The following is an 18,080-nucleotide window of genomic DNA, read 5'->3' on the forward strand; positions in this document are numbered from 1 at the left end:
ACCTTCTTTTTTTTTTACTATAAAACCTTCCAGGTACTCTTTCCTAATATCTGTAAAGAAATAAACATGACCCAGAGCCTCTTCTCTTATGCTGAAGATCTCCTTAAACTTGATTGTTATAGACAGATATATTACACTAATATAAAGTGAGACCTTTTAGCCATTGACACAGGGATCTAATTCAGCCAGGGGAAGTTCAGCCAAGCAGCCCCACAGATTCCTACAATTCCTCCATTTACTTTCCAGGCACCAGCCAAAGGGCATTTAGTGAGCAGAGAGGAGAACAGCCAGTATCTTAAACCAGAGGAGGGACATAGCAAAACTGCAGCTCCAATTTTGCCCAAGGACCCGTGCAAGCAAGGAGCAGGGGATCTCTCTCAAATGAGACACAGCAGGAGCACTTTTCTCCCTGCACTCCCGTTTCATCAGATGTGATCCTAATGGACACTCAATCTAGCAGAGCAGGAGCTGGTGGAGCTGTGGGGCCCCAAATCACGTACACATGAACACCTGCTTACACAGCTTCCTACCCTGCAAGCCAGCCGGAATGACAGGCGCAGTAGGGAGACAAGAGAGGAATCCATTCTCCCTCTGGCATCTACTGTGCTTGGCTTTCAAGCCTCATTAAAGCTGACATATTTGGAGACTGCAGAAGCAGGAAAGACAACAGGAACCCATAAATATAGCCCCAAAAAATGCTGCTGTTCCAAGTGCCCTCATCCCAGCTTCCATATTGCAGACTGAGAACTGATCCAGCAGAAGGTTAAAAACAGGGCACCGTTTCCCTCATCCTGTTTCCACTTTTGCTCCACCCTGTAGGAATTTAGGAGTATCGAGGGGGAGGGGAAGGCAGGGCTGAGAACTTCTCCCTTCAGGCAAATGGAGAAAAGGGGTGGGAAGCATTGTGGGAGCACAACAGCTCCCCAGACACAAAGGAAGGAAGGGAGGGAAGCTGCTGTGGAAATGGAAGTTCAAAAAGCACAATCACATTCCTTCTTCCCACCTGCTCTAGAACAGATTTGGCTCCCTTAAAGTAAAACAAGCTAGCTGCAAAGTCCTGCTGGCCTTTGGCATCACAAAAACAGCTTCCAACAACTCCTTAAAAAACACTGCAACAGCATAATCAATAAGAAGAATAAAAGTAAGCAAACCAGGCGGCTCTATCCATGCACAGTGAGCAATTACAGCACAAACTGTTCTGTGGGCCTTACTTAGAGGAAAGATACAAGAGCACCGACTTCATCACTTTCTTGCTCTAAAGCCTCCATTAACTTGCACTTACATTCTCTCCCCTTGCTGCCACTGTGATTTCTGATAAAGAAACTTCTGTCTTTAAATAATAAGTGGTTTTCTGTACATACTTCAGTTAAAATGCCTTCTGCATAGCTAGTGATTCCTTTACTTTCCCTGACCCAATTTCAAGAGTACACCAAATTAAAATACACAATGGGAGCTGCTTCACACTTGCTGGAGATCACTTTAGAATCTTTCTGTTGTGACAGTTACAAATCTGAAGTTATATTAGGAAAGCTATTAAAGCAAAAGCTATTCAAATATAAAATTTTGCTCACAAATGCTTTCAGTATTTACCAGGAAAAAAGTACTTTTCTAAAAGAGTTCTAGCACTTAGATCCCTTGCTATCAGAGCAAATAAAAAGTCTGAATACTGAATGCAATATTAATATTACAGTTTTCAAATATATTTTTAGAAGGGTGGCTATTGTGGTAGCTTCTAAAAAGCTATTCACATTTGAGCTGGACTTCTATTAGCTACATCCTTATACTTCCACAGAACCATGTAACAACCCTATTGGCACAGCACTGCTTCAAAGATTTTAGCTGCATTGCACCAGTGAAATTGGGCTACTAAAGGCTAAGCAGAACTGAAGGGATTTTTCCCTGCCTTCTGGAAACTACCAGGAGTACTTCACAAGCGCACACTCCTAACAAAGCTGGGCAACTCACAAAGTAATTTGCAAATTTTACCATCACTTCGAAGTGACACCAAAAATGTTAATACAGGCTGAGCCATGCTGATGTACTATAGGAGACTGTTAAAAATCATTTAAAGACACAAAATGCAGCCTATGCCTGTCAAAACTGCTTTTCATAATAATGACTTTATCACATAACTCTTCAGCTTATTACTTTCTGTAACCAGTTCCTTGCTGCCATGCAGAGATCACACCTTCCAGAAAGCATTTCAGACCCTTAAATTGAGGTATGTCTCCAAAGTGGTAAAGAAATGGACTCTCCAGGAATTATAAGAGTAGTGCCAGGTTGGTGGCCATACCTTCTGTCCTGCAATAACAACACGATCTCCCAGCTTCAGGCCAAGTGATAAAAGCATGGCCCTGCCTGTGACATGGTCATAGGTTGGAATCATGGCTTTGGAGATGTCACACGACAGCGGCACTGCATCCAGCAAGATCTGCTTGATTTCCTTTGCACTGGCTGCTGCATCTGCCATTTCCAGTGGCATATCTACTGGATCAGGAACCACATCTGCTGGAATCTGCCCTTTGTCATTCTGTAGAAACATAACATAGCACAGGATTTAATGTTTTTACAAAATAAATCTGATCAGGTGAAACCACAGCATTTTACAAGTGTTTAATCCTCTTTATTATATATTTTTCCTAGAATATATACAACTATGAAAAAATTCAAATTTCCAAGTAAGGATGCCAAAACATCCTTAGATAGATCAGCTAACATGTACAGCATGCCATTTTTGAAACTGACAAGTAACCCACATTTTCAAATTTAAGAACAATTTAAGAATTTATTAGGAGTCAGAAACCTGAAACAAGACACTTGTGTGTATCTGTGTACCTGAACACAGAGTTAGGAAAGCAAGGCAGACCTCTGGTCTGTAATGCAAATACCAATATGCCAACTCGTCCCAAAGAATCTATCTTTACCCAGCATATAGCTTGCTCCTTGGTGAGGCATATTCCAAATGTAAGAGGGAATTTAAAAGTATGCTGCATGTATAGAATATGCAAATGTAATAGCTCACATGAGTACCTCAATAAATCAGTTCAGGTTTATCTAGACACAGACTATCCTATGAGAGATGGATTAAGGACAGAGTCCTTTCCAAACACATCCCATTCCCAGAGAGCCATGACTGTGATTCCCTGCATGTCCTACATGACAGGATAAATTGCTGGAGCACCAGCTCCCCTGCAGTTAACCTCAACTCCAGGCCAGCTGCTCAGACAGCAGGTACTGTCAGGCTGCCCCAGGGACCAGTTCTACCTCCATTCTTTAGCAAAGCCATTGGTGTGGAGCTTTGGCTGTCTGCCCATTTTCACAATGTTTGCAGCAAAATAATCTTCTCAGTCTTCCAAATTTGTCTCAGCTGAGCCCCTGGACTCAGACATTACCAGAAGGAAAGATGCAGAGTAAGACTGTGTTTGTTTTGGTCCCTTCAAAACAGACTAGAAGTTCAATGTTTCCTGAGCCCCCTCTCAATCCATCTCAAAACTAGAAAAGTATAATCCGTACTCAGAATTTAAACTGCTGTTCCCAAATAATCCAACTCTACACACTGTTTCTGGTCAAAACTTTATTGCAGGTTTGAGCAGTTCAACGCCCACCATTCTTTAAAAATCTCCCATCACTCTGTAAGTAAAAATCACACTACCTTAAAAACAGGAAATAGCTGGGTTAAAGTTGAGTGGGGAGTTTAAGTTTATAGTCATGACATTAGAGATTATTTTGGTCAAATCAGTCCCACAGTTCAGCCCAGCAGGTGCCCTGAAAACCTCTGTGCCAACACAAAGCAGGAGCAGAGAGAAGGTGAAGTGGAAGCTCAGGATTTCCCTTCTCAAGGGCACAACCACCTCTGCCAGCTCAGAATGTTTGTCCAACTACAAAGCAGCATTCCCTGTGACAACAGACTCCTAAACATAACAGCTGCCAGAGAACTGGAGACATTCATGCACACTGAATAACAAGACAAAAAGAAACACACCATTTTTCAAGAGATCTAGATTGACTATCATGAAGAACTGTGTGGACAGTAATGTTCCAGCAGATTTCACAGCAAGAGTGCCACATGAAATAATTACTTCTGAGTACCCTTAAACAACTATGATTTCTCATTTAAAATAACCCCCTGCATTTGAAAATGGAGAACAGAGATACTGGTTTTGCTAAAATAAGAAAACCTTCCAAGCCCTTCCCCCAAAAAGCATAAACAACAACAAAACCCCAAACACCCAAATCAAACACAAAACTCAATCAAAACCCAAGATTGTGGCTAGACACATACTAGCAACACTTTGCACTATAACCTGTGCCTATTATTAGGTTATTAAAGAGCAGGTGATGTTTATGCATTCTCAGTTACTCATGCTCACACCAGGCTCACTGCGAAGCACAACACTGCATTTCTGGAGGGCAAAGATTGCACTCCTCCATTTCTGAAAAGATCCCCCACTGCCATGGGAACTCAGCTGTTGCAAGACACTCATGAGTATTAATGAATGAAAGCTCAAACAACAAACAGAAAAACCTCTTGAAAGTTATTTGAACTAATGAACAAAAATGCAAACTTCAACACACAACTAGGACAAAGCATACAAAATCATCCACTATGAGTTGCAAATATCTTTTTCTGAGGCATTCTCACTCCACGAAGCACACTTTTAGCTAGTCAAAATCCTGGACAGACTGTTCAGTTTTTCCAGGTACCTTTCTCACCTTCTGGTGAATCTACAGCCTAACTCCTTACCCTAAAGGCAGGATTTGCTCCATGTTCCAGTAAACACTTGACAGCTCCTGTGCATAGGTTAAATGCAGCAATATGCAAAGCTGTTCCAAAATCAAAATCACTACAGGTGGCATCCACATCTGTAATTAAACATCACATGTGAGGTATGCAAGTCTGTTACATGAACATTTCCCCCTACAGATTCCTTGAGAGGACATTCATTTTTACAGTTTATGTTAGCATTTACACAGACACATTTATGTACCAAATGCACATAAGTAATTCTACATAGAATATCAACCTTATTTGCATCTGTTTATTTCATACCACGATCCAACCTGGAAGATGAGCATGTACTTTCACTCATTCTTTAATAGTGATGGCTTAACTGCAAAATTGCTGCTACTCAGGGTGCCCAATCTACTGTGCCAAGACTAACAAGTGAGTAACTTCAGGTTTGCAAGTAAAATAATTTTTTAATGTTTCAGAAACATTTCTATTTTACTGCTTCAAGGTGTCAAACATTAAAATGAGATGCATCTTCAACTAGTTGTTTTCCTTTGTGAGCAGGCAGTAGGGCAGGGGAAAACTGATTATACATCTGCTTTACACTGATTTAATTGCAAATGCCCAAGAATGAAGGAAGAGCTGGTGACTGTTATAATTCTTTGTTTTCAAAGAATTGCACTCTGAAGGGTCTCACACTGATAGTCTGGAAAATGGAGCACTGCATCTGACTGGAAATGATTTAGCACAATGAATATTTCTATCAGTTGTTCCCAATATATCTTTCAATCTGCTATGAAGTTATTACTGTTCTAGAAGATTGGAGTTTAAATGTCTGTTTGGTCTGAGGCTCGTCTCTTAAATTACACAAGAGAGATGTCATTTTGAATCAGTTAGGTACAGGACTGTTAATTAAAAATGCCAGTCGATTTAATACACAAGCCAAAAGACCACAAGTATTAGCAATCATGTTCCAATTTGAAATACCAGAGAGGAACATAAAACTTTCCACCTCAGGGCTGAAGAGTCTCCTCATATTTTCCAGTATCAGGCTCCATCCCAAGAAACACTAGCCCTTCTCACAATACCATAAACAAAGTATATCCCAACTGTATTAACATCCTTATATAGTTACACTAAATAAACAAATAAAACATCAACAATCTAGAAAATACAGTTATATATGTCTCTATAGACATGTTAAGATCATACATACTAATAAAATTTACTCAATTTATAAAGATCAAAGGTAACAAATTTGCAATCAGAATTTAAGTTTTGCAATTGCACTGATTGAATACAAACATGACAAAAGACTGCATTCACATGCCTCAGTCATAATGACAGCTACACATGCAGATGTACCCTTTATGCACCAAAAGGTCAGAAGACATCACCAGGTTAAAACCCGCGGGAAGCTGAGGAGCTGTATACAGCCATAGAAACTTCCATAGAATACAGCCAAACATTCTCTGCACACATAGGAACCAATTTGCAGAAATACTGGTCAGTAGCACTAGCTACTGAGCCATCAAGCTGGCAAGTATTCCTATTTTGAAAAACAACTGATACGTGGCTTTGTTTTTTGAGTGTGTGACTTCCTCAGACTTGCAAGCTTCATGCTTAGATTTTCTGAACAGTTCTACAGCTTTGATCTAAGTGGGTATAGTAGAGGTGACAGAAAGACAAATATCAAATGTTCCTGGTAACTACCCCCACTATCTAGAGGAAAATAATATAGTTTTTTTGTATTTAAAACCTCTAAAAAAATACAAGATAAACTAGCTCTCTCCTGTAACATCTGAGGAGTAAATCTGTATTAATTTAACTACAGCATATCATAAAGAAATACAGTTTAGCAGTAAATCAAAAGGAAGCACCTGTGCTTCACAATGGGTGTCTCAGAGTCAGCACACCACTGTCTTGAAAAGTTATTTATATATTAACAACCATTTTTTCTCCAGTTCAGTATGGTTTGGTTCAGCATCCAAACCAGGCTCACAAACAACCTGACGAAGTATGGAGCTAAAATTATTCTATTAATTCAGACTATCCATTGTTTCCATGTCACAGGGCAAATAATTTTATATATTTCCTGAGATTAAAAACATCAGCTGCTTATCCAAGAATTGCCAACTGCTAAGTAACCAGAGTGGTTTCCTTGGAAATCTGAACAAAGTCCCATCCCTTCTGTAGGAGCTGCACAGGAGGCGAACACCGAATGCAAAGGTCTGAAAGGAGACCTAACTCCTGATGCAAATTATGGAAGCCAGGCTACTGAAATGTGATGTGGACTTAACTACTGTGCAGTCTGATTTTGTCTTTTGTTACCTACCCACGCTTGTCACCTCCTAAGCAAGTCACACCAGTTACAGGACTGCTAAGCAATTACCTCCATGGAGATTCAAGATGTGCTAAGCAAGCCCTGGGTACTCCAAAAGCCTACCAGCTTTTCACACTGCTAAGACAAGAGTCCCTAGATAAAAAAACATTTGCAAACTAGCACAGTAAGGATATTCAGTAGTACAAATTCACATTTGTACAATTTTAATGATGAAGTTCCTTACTGGTTTTGCTGTCCTGACCAAACTAGAAACAGTTCTGATCAGAACCATTTCTGTATTTCCATGTGCACTAGTATAAATAGTGCTCCAGTTACCAATCTTTCACAGTATCATTCCAAAAGGTGTTATCCATTTATGCCAAATACTAAAGTCAAATTGTTCCTTAAACAGGACCTTCTACGTAGCTGACAAATGGGAAAAATGAGCACTTCAAAACTGCTTCAGTCACAGGTTTGCCACATGCAACTGTCAAATTCCTATTACTCCTGTAAACTTCTCCCCACATTTCAAACAGATTTCTCAATGTTTAAGCAACCTTAAAAACCACAAGATTTTACTAGAATAGCTGTAACCAATCTTAAAAGCCACAAGCTTTTACTAGAATAGTTGTATCTTTGGTTTTCTGCAAACATTCTATTAGTTCTCAATAATTTAACATTACCTGTTTGCTTTCCAGTCTCTTTGAAACTTCTATTATCTTGCACAAAGCTCAAGTTTAAAAACCAGCAATGGAAACAGTACAGTAAAGCATTAAAAAATAGCTTAAAATAAAAATGAACAAGTGAGGCTGAATAAAAGAACAAGAAATTATTTATGTATAATGGATAAATGAACACCAGACTTAGAGACCACAGTACATCAGCGTAGGATCTACAAAATATGCACAACTACATGAAATAAAGGTCACTATGCTTACCTTTTGGCTTGGCATTTTTCAAAATAACACTGATCAGTTCTGGAACATCAAAGTAGGCAGCATAGTGTAAGGCATTCATATTTGTCCAGCGGCTGCGCAAGCTGCTGTCAGCACCCAAATCAATAAGCTGTGTTGCAAATTTTACAGCAGTTTCAACATCACCTGCAGGGTATTTTTTGTAAAATATGCATTAGTGATTTATTTGACCTCAAAAAATGCATACATGTTTATATGTATATGTATACCTGCTTTTCTCTAATGTAAGTACTGTGTCAGCCATCAAACCCAGGAGTTTTAGTATCTGATAGAAGAAGAATTGCACATCACAATGTTGAAGTTTGTGTTAAAAGATCTGCCAACACCAGGGAAGATGACCTATACCAGACTTCTCTCAAACTCAGAGAAGTGGGCTCAGGTGAACAAAAAAGTAACAAAACATAGAAAAGATCATAGGGATGTTCAGAGTTAAATTTGCTCTCATTTCCAGTATTTATGACCATAATAATGCAAACAAAGTCTCTTCTGACATGAACAGGGTGAAAGAAACAAAACAAAAAGAAGAGCCAGTCACCTAAATGTTCTGCTGTAAAAAAACTGCAGCAAAAACCATAGCAAACTTGCAGCTTGCACCTCAGCCTGAAACTGCCTTTGCTACTTGAAGTATCTGTTTAAGCTGGTACTACTGTGTGTAACACCTACAACCACTAACTCAGCTTGCTCCCCATGGCTACAGCTGCAGTTCTGCATCTTCCTTGTTCATGGCCACTAGAACAGAGAAAAACAAGCACAAAAAAAAAATCTACTGCAAGGAAATATTCTGTGTCAGTGGGATAAATTTATGTGAGTCAATTAGGTTTTTACATCTATAATGACTTTTTTTTTTTTACTCACCAATGCCATGAGCCCCTGACTTGCAAGTGTAATGCAGGAGGGTCATATCAGTCAGTCCATCTCTGTCATTCACATTGCAACCCCTTTTAATGATCTGACAGGCAAAAGAGCACATTTTAGCTCTGGCATATCTCTGACATCACTATTATTTCCTAACTTAACTTCAGATATATTGACTCCTGGATTCATTGCAATGGCTAGTAACAAAGAAGCCTGCCAGAAAAGTCTTAACCACAGAACTGAGCAAAATACACAAATGTAATAAACAGCATTATAATTAACCTTCATTATTTACAGATTAAAAAATTCTTTATATTGCTCCTTCTAACATATAATTAACATGCTAAAAAGTTAAACAGTTAACTGCATGAGAAAGTTATGAAGCTCTCCCCTTCTCTTTCATCTCTCAACAATTACCCACCCCACTCCCACACACCCCCAGAAAGAAGCCCCCAGTTATAATATGATAGGGTTAATCTCCACTACACTTCCCCAGAAAAACCTGCAATCCAGGAGAAAAATAAGAAAGTAGGATGGAAATACTCGAAATACATTTTGTGCCTTGGAAATATTGCCCCTAAGGTCAGGCTTTAATGGTAACTTCATCTATTTTTTGGGTTTGAGTTTGTGATTACTGCTAAGTAGGAAACTGAAACACCAAGGTGAAGGGTCTCAACACAATTGCCTTGAGAGAAACATTGTTTATACCATCTATGCAAATGTACTGAATTCTACCCATCAGCTTTCTTTTCCCAAATAAAATCTGACATGTGGAATACAAGGCATGACCAGCCACTACTTGTTAAAAGGCAGAAACCGTATCTGCATTTATGATTAATTCTGTTTCTGAATGAACTGGTTTTATTGACTGTCAACACAGTATTTAACATAGAGAGCACTCAAGGATCTTCATTTGTATCTCACCTCATTCCCAATAATATCAATATTCTGCTGGACCTGTGGAACCCACTGCCTTAAGATAGCAAACAATTCAGAAACTGATGTTTTGGGGTCAAAGAGTATTTCTTGGCATGCTGCATCATTGGGATCGAAGAAGGAAAACTCTGTTAAAAAAGAAAAGTCATTATGTAAAATCTTGACGTTTAACATGCATCTAGTTTTTCAAACTCAGAGGCAAAGAACAGCAGAGAGAAAACATCCTCCTTCTTCTTCCCTCACAATTTGCATAGAACGTACTAAAATATAAACACACACTCTAATCAGGAAAGCGTTCTGTGACCTCTGCTATTTTCAGTATTTCATGAATGCATCAATCCCAGTTGATGGCAGCTGCAGGAAACAAACACCTTCAAAAATTAAGCCACCAAACCAAGATCAGGAAAAAAAAAAAAAAACCACTTTTGAAGATTTTAAGCCTCATGTTCTTTCTGGCAACACAAACTGTTTAACACCTTATTATAAAAGTATATGTCACATTACCCACAGGTGTGTGTGTGTGCTTGTATATACATATCCTCTATTTTTAATCTGTGGAATTTCTTCCAGCTCTGGAAAATTATATGAAAGAATCTGGATAGCAGTGGCTATGAGGAGAGGGAATGAAAGCAGAGTCTACTGCCATAAGCAAATGAATCATGGCAAACACTGAACTTTTATCTCTGCTGCAGCTATCAGGGAGTTGCCTTTTAAACAGGTTTTGAATAAATGTACAACTGAGCTCACATCCATTGCAGATTCACAGCTCTCAGACAGGACAGACAGGTTAAACAACACACACCATCAACCATCTGGGTGTGTGGCATGGCATAAACCAGCCCTGGGTGAATCATCCCAACCTTTCCCCAAAAACAGCATACCTGACCTCTAGATTGCATCAACAGATAAAAGCATGTACTGAGTTTGCTTCCTGGCTATTTGAAAGGAAGCAAATAGCCAGGAAGCAATTTGAAGCTCCTCAAACTCCAATTGCCTGGATTCAACAAGAATGGAAAAGGAGGACAACTTTCACGGATATTTACCATTAATTTTATTTGCACCTACCATATAAAAAAAACCCAAACCATTTATCTCCCAGCACTACATGAAGTGTGCTTCTTCCCTACATCCAATGCGTCAACATACATCTACTGATTTATCCACTAATATTTATCTTCCACATAAACCATAGTTGATCTACAGCTGAAAGCTATGAAGTAAACAACTAGGCAACAAAATTAATGATCCTGCATAATATTCACAGTTCTTACTTACCAGGAAGATTTCTAGCCACAAACCTGATCCAAATTATCTATCAGAAAGCAACTGTTACAATCAGCATGGTAGGGTAAAAATCTGAGACTCTATCAAGGATTAGTAACAACCACCCTACGTCCTTAACAGGTGATCACCTGTAGTCTTTGCAAACCAAAGCAATGCTACAGAAAATCTGTTAAAGCAATGAATCCCATGAAAGGATGGCAATGGCATCTAGATACCTTAAAATGTTACTTTCTCAAGTATTGATCATGGTGCTCAACTGCATTAAGGAAAAATAAACACACTGAATGTAAAGATGAAGAATTTCTCTCTGCCATGGTTTAATCTCCTTTACACAGATTCAGCAGTGTTACTTTACACAGGTGACAGCAATCTCCTATAAAAGGATTTTTCTTTTTCTTTTCATTTAATGAGGAGGCAGAAATCAGGTAGAACACATAGCAGTGGTTTATAGAGTTAATAGTATAGCAGTGGGTTACCAGAGGGTTATTAGAACCACAACAAAACAATGTTTAAAGAGGGCAAATGGAAACTTTACCTAAGGGATAAGAAAGTAGAATTGAATAAATCATGGCAGTACTTAGAGCAGACTGGGAGAGACAAGTGATGATTACAGGGCTAAAGCATATAAAGACACCTTCATGCACTGAAATATATCATATGGAACACTTACATTCCCAACATGAGCTAACTTATAAAATGGGTCTTGAGAATGCTGAGTCTGTCAAAGACAGAACATTACATGTATTTGTATTTCCTGAATACAGCTGACTGCTCTAATCAATGCAAGGGAAACACAGAGGTGGAAGGAATGACTTTTAGAGTATATAGATGCTATTAGTATCTTCTGCAACATTGAAAGGCATTTTAAGTACAACTATCAGTGAAGGTCCTTACCTATAGTGATATTTTAACACATTATATACTGTTATAAATTTTATTATAATTTATACATGTGAAGACAGTTACTGAAGACAAACATTATTCTGACAGCTGATCACTGAAACTAGGTATCATTTTCTAACATTCACTTTACAGTCCTTACCACCACAAAAACATACACTTCCAACAGAAATATCCTCTTCTAGTACATCATTTACATACTAAAGCACAAGAAAAAGGGTGACTCTAGAGGTTTTAAATGTGAGTAGATTAACTTCCTTTACTTACTCCAATTTTATATCTTAACCCAATATCCAATTCTGCACTGAGATGTGAAAGAAGTACAAATGTCACATGCACAGAACTGTACAAAGGAAAAGATATAATTTATAGTGTATGCAGTAAGAAAAATGGAAAAAGCATGGGTCTTCATCCTTCATTTCATTTAACAGAGAATCCATTTAGTAAGAAAAGAAATAATTAAGAGTTTATAGCTTTTATTAAAATTTAGTATTCAAATTTATTCTCTGCTGATCACAAATTCATTTCCTGTTTAAAGTACATACCACAGTCTGAAGGCATTGGTGCTGCAGCAACAGAAAAAGTAACAGATGTTTCAGAGTTTGGGAATAAGAATTGTTCTCTTTCAATGAGGGAATCTCCTTCGAAGGAAGGTTCTGGAAGATCCTCTATGGTCATCTTCTAAACAGCCACTTTAGGAGGAAAAAAAAGTCAATAAATAACTTCATTTGAAATACTCTGGATTGGTTCTATCATAATAAAATATAATGAGCCAATGAGACTATAATCTTAGACTTGTAAACAATTACTGCCATTACATTTTTACAAACTATTAACACAGCTTGTAGAGTATGGTGTCAAGGTTAGCCAACTTCTAGTTTTGACTTCCACCACTAAACTGGCACATAACTAATGGAAAACATCGTATTTCTCCCCGGTTTCATACTTGAGCAATAAGGAAAATATTAATGCTCTAATTAGCAAACACACACTGAGGATAAATGGATTAGTGTGTTTCACAGCTTTAAGAACACATGAAGCATCAAGTACCTGCCCTCATACTCTGCATGCACATTCCCTCCCTTCACCCATGAACAAGAACATGCTGCCAGCTACTGCTGCCTCCTCTTTTTAAAATCTCAGCTCTTTTATCTTCCCACACACAGCAGCAGACAATTCATCCCTGAGTGACTCACTCCTGGACTCACGATTCCGTATCAGCTCCATTCCCAGCTCCTCTCCTGGATGGTTTAAAATAGCACACTTACCACAGCCTTGGAACCTTCACCCTCCTGCTGCTTCCAGTCAACTTCCCAGGCCTTACAGCAATCTAGCAGAGAGAATCAAGACTAAATGGCTGTAGAGTTATAGTGACAAAATCTAACAACCAGCCCAAGTCACATCCTAGTTATGCTTCACCGGTTGACATCAGAGGAAAGCTGGTTACCACTTGTAAGACAGTTTATCAGGCAAATTCATTAATGAATGACAAAAAAAAAATCATTATTCGTAACAGAAACAGACATACAGACATGATTGCATCATCAGAGGCTACACCTCACAGTAGAAAAATTTAAATTCTGCATCTTGAATGATCATTATTAAACACTTAGGGTAAAAGCAACATTTCTACTAAGCAACCTACCTATTTATTCTGGAGATTGCTATACAGTACTTTTCTTGGGAATTTGTTTAGCCAGCCTGCTTGACAGAAAGAAGCTATGGAGCTTAAAGGAATGTTTGTTTTTATTACATTTAATTTACACCCAAGCAAATATGAAAAAATAAAAGAAGAATTATTTTAGTTTTTGTATCTAACACACAACAAGCTATATGAGTAGATTTAGTCTGATATTTCCCCAAATAAATCTGTCAACTGCTTGGGACCTCACAATCTACATGCTAATATAAAAAACATTTTAGCATTAGCAGATGCTAATCTTGAAGTAAATAAATTAAAGCCTCCTCTTCTTGCCCATCATACACAGTTCACCTTGTGCTCAAGCTGGAAATAAAGATCCATGTGAAAAATGCTCATTTTTCTCCCAACTACTTTATTTCCTTAGTCTTATACAGCTGTACAAATTCATGTTCTGGCATGAAGATCAAGGAGGAGGCCACTGGAAGGACACGACTATTTTTTCCCATAGCATTATCAAATTTCATTGGCTTATGTGTTCTTTTATTCAACAGGGCCAAAAATATCTCTAATTATTTCAATTAATATTTTCTTACAGTCAGGAAAAGCTATGAGTTTATATTTCAAGGGCTTAATAGCCATCATAAAGATGACAGCTTTCTTGTGTGAAGGACTAGGAAGTCCCTTAAACTGCAAATACCTAATTAAATTGCCTTTAAAGGGCAACAGTGAAATAAATCTGCTACAATCTGATATTTCTTCAGAAGCTACAGCAAAACAAAACAAAGCTTTGTGAGACACATGAATCCACAAGTTTCTCACAGGCAGCACCTTTGAGCTCTCACGAAATGCACAAAAGAACAAGTAATATGCATGAGTATAGAAGACATATTAGCTGAGCCTCTTAAGCTGGAATAATACACAATAGAAATTAAAAGCTTTTTGCACAGCCCTGCACAGAGGGAACAAAAGGAACACAGTGAAAAGTAGCCAGACCTGATTGAGCAGGTGTTAACAGGAAAAGGTGAGATTTTGTGAAGTAGGACAACATAAGTTGTTGCAACTTGAAATCAACTGAGCCATTTCAAAAATAATACAAGAAAAGAGTGTTTATGGCACACAGGAAAGCATACCAAACAGAACACAACCTGTGCAAGTATCCAGGGCATCTTTTATTCTGCAGGGCCACAGACAAGAACACCATCTGTGTTCTGCCAAAGCAAAGCAGGCAGGGAAACAAGCCGTGCTGTCAGGTAGGCAGCACCAGGTCCCAAGGGCTACAATGCTGACCCAACTCCATAAAGAATGAATCTACATGTCCACAGGAGTGCCAGCACCTCCAGTGGCACTGTGCCCACCCTGACACTGCAGGGTTTTCATCTAGCCTTAGAACGTGGCACATGTCACCACACAGCACCGAAGTACACCATGTCAAGACAGTTCCACATCCACAACCACCTCCAGGGGCTGCCAGCCCAGCTGTGAGAGCTTCCCAGCCAGCTAACACCACACACACAGCTGGAAAGGCAAAGGGAAAGGCTCAAAACTATTTCAAAGGACTTGAAAAGGCAACCCCTATGCCATCCTCATAATGAGTTCTGTTGTACGCAAAAACAAAACTGCTTGAGGTAGTAACAATACCCAAGATATGTTTCCCACCAAGATTCAGCTGCAAAGTCCTGATGCAATGGAATGGGAGGCCTTCCAAAAGAGCAGTGACTTTCCTGTGTTAGTAAAAGTTGAGAGCACAAACTATTAAAGAAAGTACATGAAAGAAAAGACAGACTACTTCAGTTCACAGCATTGCCAAACTACCACTAAGCAGTTTAGCACAGCAGAGAGTATCATACTTACTATTTGCCAGCCATACGTTCTTCCAAGTGAATTATATCTGAAAATGGAAAAGCAGAAATATCAGGGGAAAAAAACTTCTAAGAGTCATCAGATGCACACACCCTTTTGTTAGCAAAACTGAACAGCAACTACATTTCTTGATATCCACACATTACATAGGAATGCATGGTAGCTCTGCAGATACATACTGAAAAAAGTTACATAATAAAGGATCCAACTTCTTCTTGTACTCTAGTTTGTAATCTGTGTTAAAGCACAAAGCTTTTCTGCAAGTGCTGTAAAAACCTGCACTTCAAGCTATAATATACAGCTGTTCTGGGTTTGATAGTTGAACCTGTCACAAATGTGATGCTATTTTTGACAACAACTATGTATAATGGACTCCTTATCATGTACTTAGATGTGCTCAAGAATAACTGAGTTCAGAGAACAAGTTTCTTGCACATACATCAGCTGCCCACTTCAGAACATTTACAGCACGGGTGGTAGACATGCTACACACACATAGGTAAACCCAAGATTTGGGTGGTGGGCAGGGCCCTTTTGCAACATGGCAGTGTTTTCACAGATTCAATGAACTGTTAAAGAGTTGGAAGGGATCTCAGAAAATCCTCCATTCCAGCCCCTCTGCCCGGGCAGGGTCACCTGGAGCAGTGGCACAGGAGCATGTCCAGGTGGGCTCTGAATGTCTCCAGGGATGGAGACTCCACGGCCTCCCTGAGCAGCTGTGCCAGTGCCCTGCCACCCTCAGTGTAAAGAAATTCTTCCTCATGCTGAGGTAGAACTTCTTGTGTTTCAGTTTACAGACACCGCTCCTCGTCCTGTCGCTGGGCACCACTGAAACGAGCCTGGCACCGTCCCCTTGGCACCTGCCTTGGGGATATTTATATGCACTAACGAGATCCCATCTGTCTTCTCTTCTCCGGACTGCACAGGCCCAGCTCCCGCAGTCCCTCCTCATAAGAAAGCCGCCCCGACCCGCGCCCCGGTGACCCCCGCCGGACGGGCGCTGGGACAAGCGGGCGGTGCCGGGGCTCAGCTCCCGCAGCCCGGGCTGGCCCTGCCCCGGGGCTCGCAGCGCCCGGGCAAGCCCCGCTCTCCCGGGGCGCACCCCCGGACCCGGGGGGCTCCGGGTGGCCGCGGTGACACGGGGTGACGCCGCCGCGGGGACATGCGGGGACACCGCCGTGGTGCCGCCGCCCCGGGCCGCGCCCGCCCCCGGCCCGTGCGCCGCAGCCGGGCGGATGGGGGGGCCGGGCCGGCCGCGGCCCGCCCGCTGCGGCGGTCCCTGCACCGCCACCCCGCCCCCCACTACGCGCCGAGGGAGGATGGGAAGCGCCGGGAGAGCGCTCGGAAAGCACCGGGAAAGCACCCGGAGGGCTCCGGGAAGCGGCACCCCCGGCCCGGCCCTACCTGCTCCCGGCCGAGCGCCGCCCGCCCCCGCCGCAGCGCAGCGAGGCCCGGGCCCCGCCCAGCGCGGGGGCCACGCCCCTGCCTCCACCTCCGGCCAATAGGCGGCCGGCGCGCCACGCCCCGCGGGCAGGCCACGCCCCTGCCTCCACCTCCGGCCAATAGGCGGCCGGCGCGCCACGCCCCGCGGGCAGGCCACGCCCCCCGCGCCGCGTGGAGCGCGCGTGGGACCGGCGGGAGCGGGGCGGGAGTGGGACCGGGCAGGGACCGGGCCGGGAATGGGACCGGGCCGGCACCGGGCAGGAATAGGGCCGGGAATGGGACCGGGCAGGGACCGGGCCGGGAATGGGACCGGGCCGGCACCGGGCAGGAATAGGGCCGGGAATGGGACCGGGCCGGGAATGGGACCGGGCCGGGAATGGGACCGGGCCGGGACCGGGCAGGAATCGGCAGGGACCGGGCCGGAGGCCACGCGGCACCACTGGCACGTTTCAGCACTCGGCGCAGGCGTCGGGACTCCCCAGCTGTCTCAGTAGCCTGGTTGAAGAACTCGCAGGAAGGATTTTCAAAGAGCGCTCGTCCCATGCTGTGAAATCTCATGAGGATCTAAGTCGCAGAAGATTGGCACTCTCCGGGGAATAAACCCACCTGCGTGTTCCAGCCCAAGCTGCAGGAGTGAAATTGGACCTGGGTAAAATCTCAGCCAAGTCCTGCTATGTTTTTGTGCTCCACGTGAGTCACTGTTAAATAAACATTACTGATGTTTACAATCAGGCTTTTGGTGTTATTTTTTCAGTGATGATATTAAAAGGGTTGGGGGCAGGACAAATAACAGGAGTGGCAAGTGGAAATTTTCTCAAGTGAAGTGCTGGAAAGGTCAAGAATTGCAAATTCTCTCAGCTCCCAGAGACTCCAAAACTGAAAGAAGGAGAGCAGTGAATTGCAGTTATGAGAGTAAACGTGATACCAGATGGCTACAAAAAATGTAGGAAGTACTTCCACTTCTTGAAACGTTCCATACCTTGGAAAAGACAAAGAGAAAATATTTCAGGAAAATGCAGACCTGCTACTTTCCCCTCAAGGCTACTTAGGTTCAAACTCTTTTTATAAAGACAAGCATGTAAGCAAGATGAAATGTGAGCTTTGTACTAGCAGGCGGTGTTTGCCTTTTTTGAG

General features: G+C 41.5%; 1 protein-coding gene across 4 annotated transcripts in view; it reads right to left on the minus strand.

The window, feature by feature from the left end:
* The window catches only part of CLIP4 (CAP-Gly domain containing linker protein family member 4), a 31,415-nt gene extending 14,432 nt beyond the window's left edge, over positions 1–16,983 (minus strand). For 2 of the 4 annotated variants that reach the window (XM_021534875.3, XM_021534872.3), the window contains exons 1-9: positions 16,908–16,983; positions 15,495–15,531; positions 13,270–13,331; positions 12,547–12,693; positions 9,806–9,945; positions 8,882–8,975; positions 7,991–8,152; positions 4,745–4,863; positions 2,294–2,530 (exon numbers count right to left, since the gene is read on the minus strand). In XM_021534875.3, coding sequence (XP_021390550.2) covers positions 2,294–2,530; positions 4,745–4,863; positions 7,991–8,152; positions 8,882–8,975; positions 9,806–9,945; positions 12,547–12,679 — 885 coding nt within the window. In that variant the 5' untranslated portion in view covers positions 12,680–12,693; positions 13,270–13,331; positions 15,495–15,531; positions 16,908–16,983. Of the gene's footprint in view, positions 1–2,293; positions 2,531–4,744; positions 4,864–7,990; positions 8,153–8,881; positions 8,976–9,805; positions 9,946–12,546; positions 12,694–13,197; positions 13,332–15,299; positions 15,365–15,494; positions 15,532–16,907 lie in introns of all 4 variants that reach the window. The other 2 variants (XM_077781928.1, XM_021534873.3) reach the window with 2 other exon arrangements.
* Between the last annotated feature and the right edge of the window lie 1,097 nt (positions 16,984–18,080).

The sequence above is a fragment of the Lonchura striata genome, chromosome 3, assembly GCF_046129695.1.
Source record: "Lonchura striata isolate bLonStr1 chromosome 3, bLonStr1.mat, whole genome shotgun sequence".
NCBI lineage: Eukaryota > Metazoa > Chordata > Aves > Passeriformes > Estrildidae > Lonchura > Lonchura striata.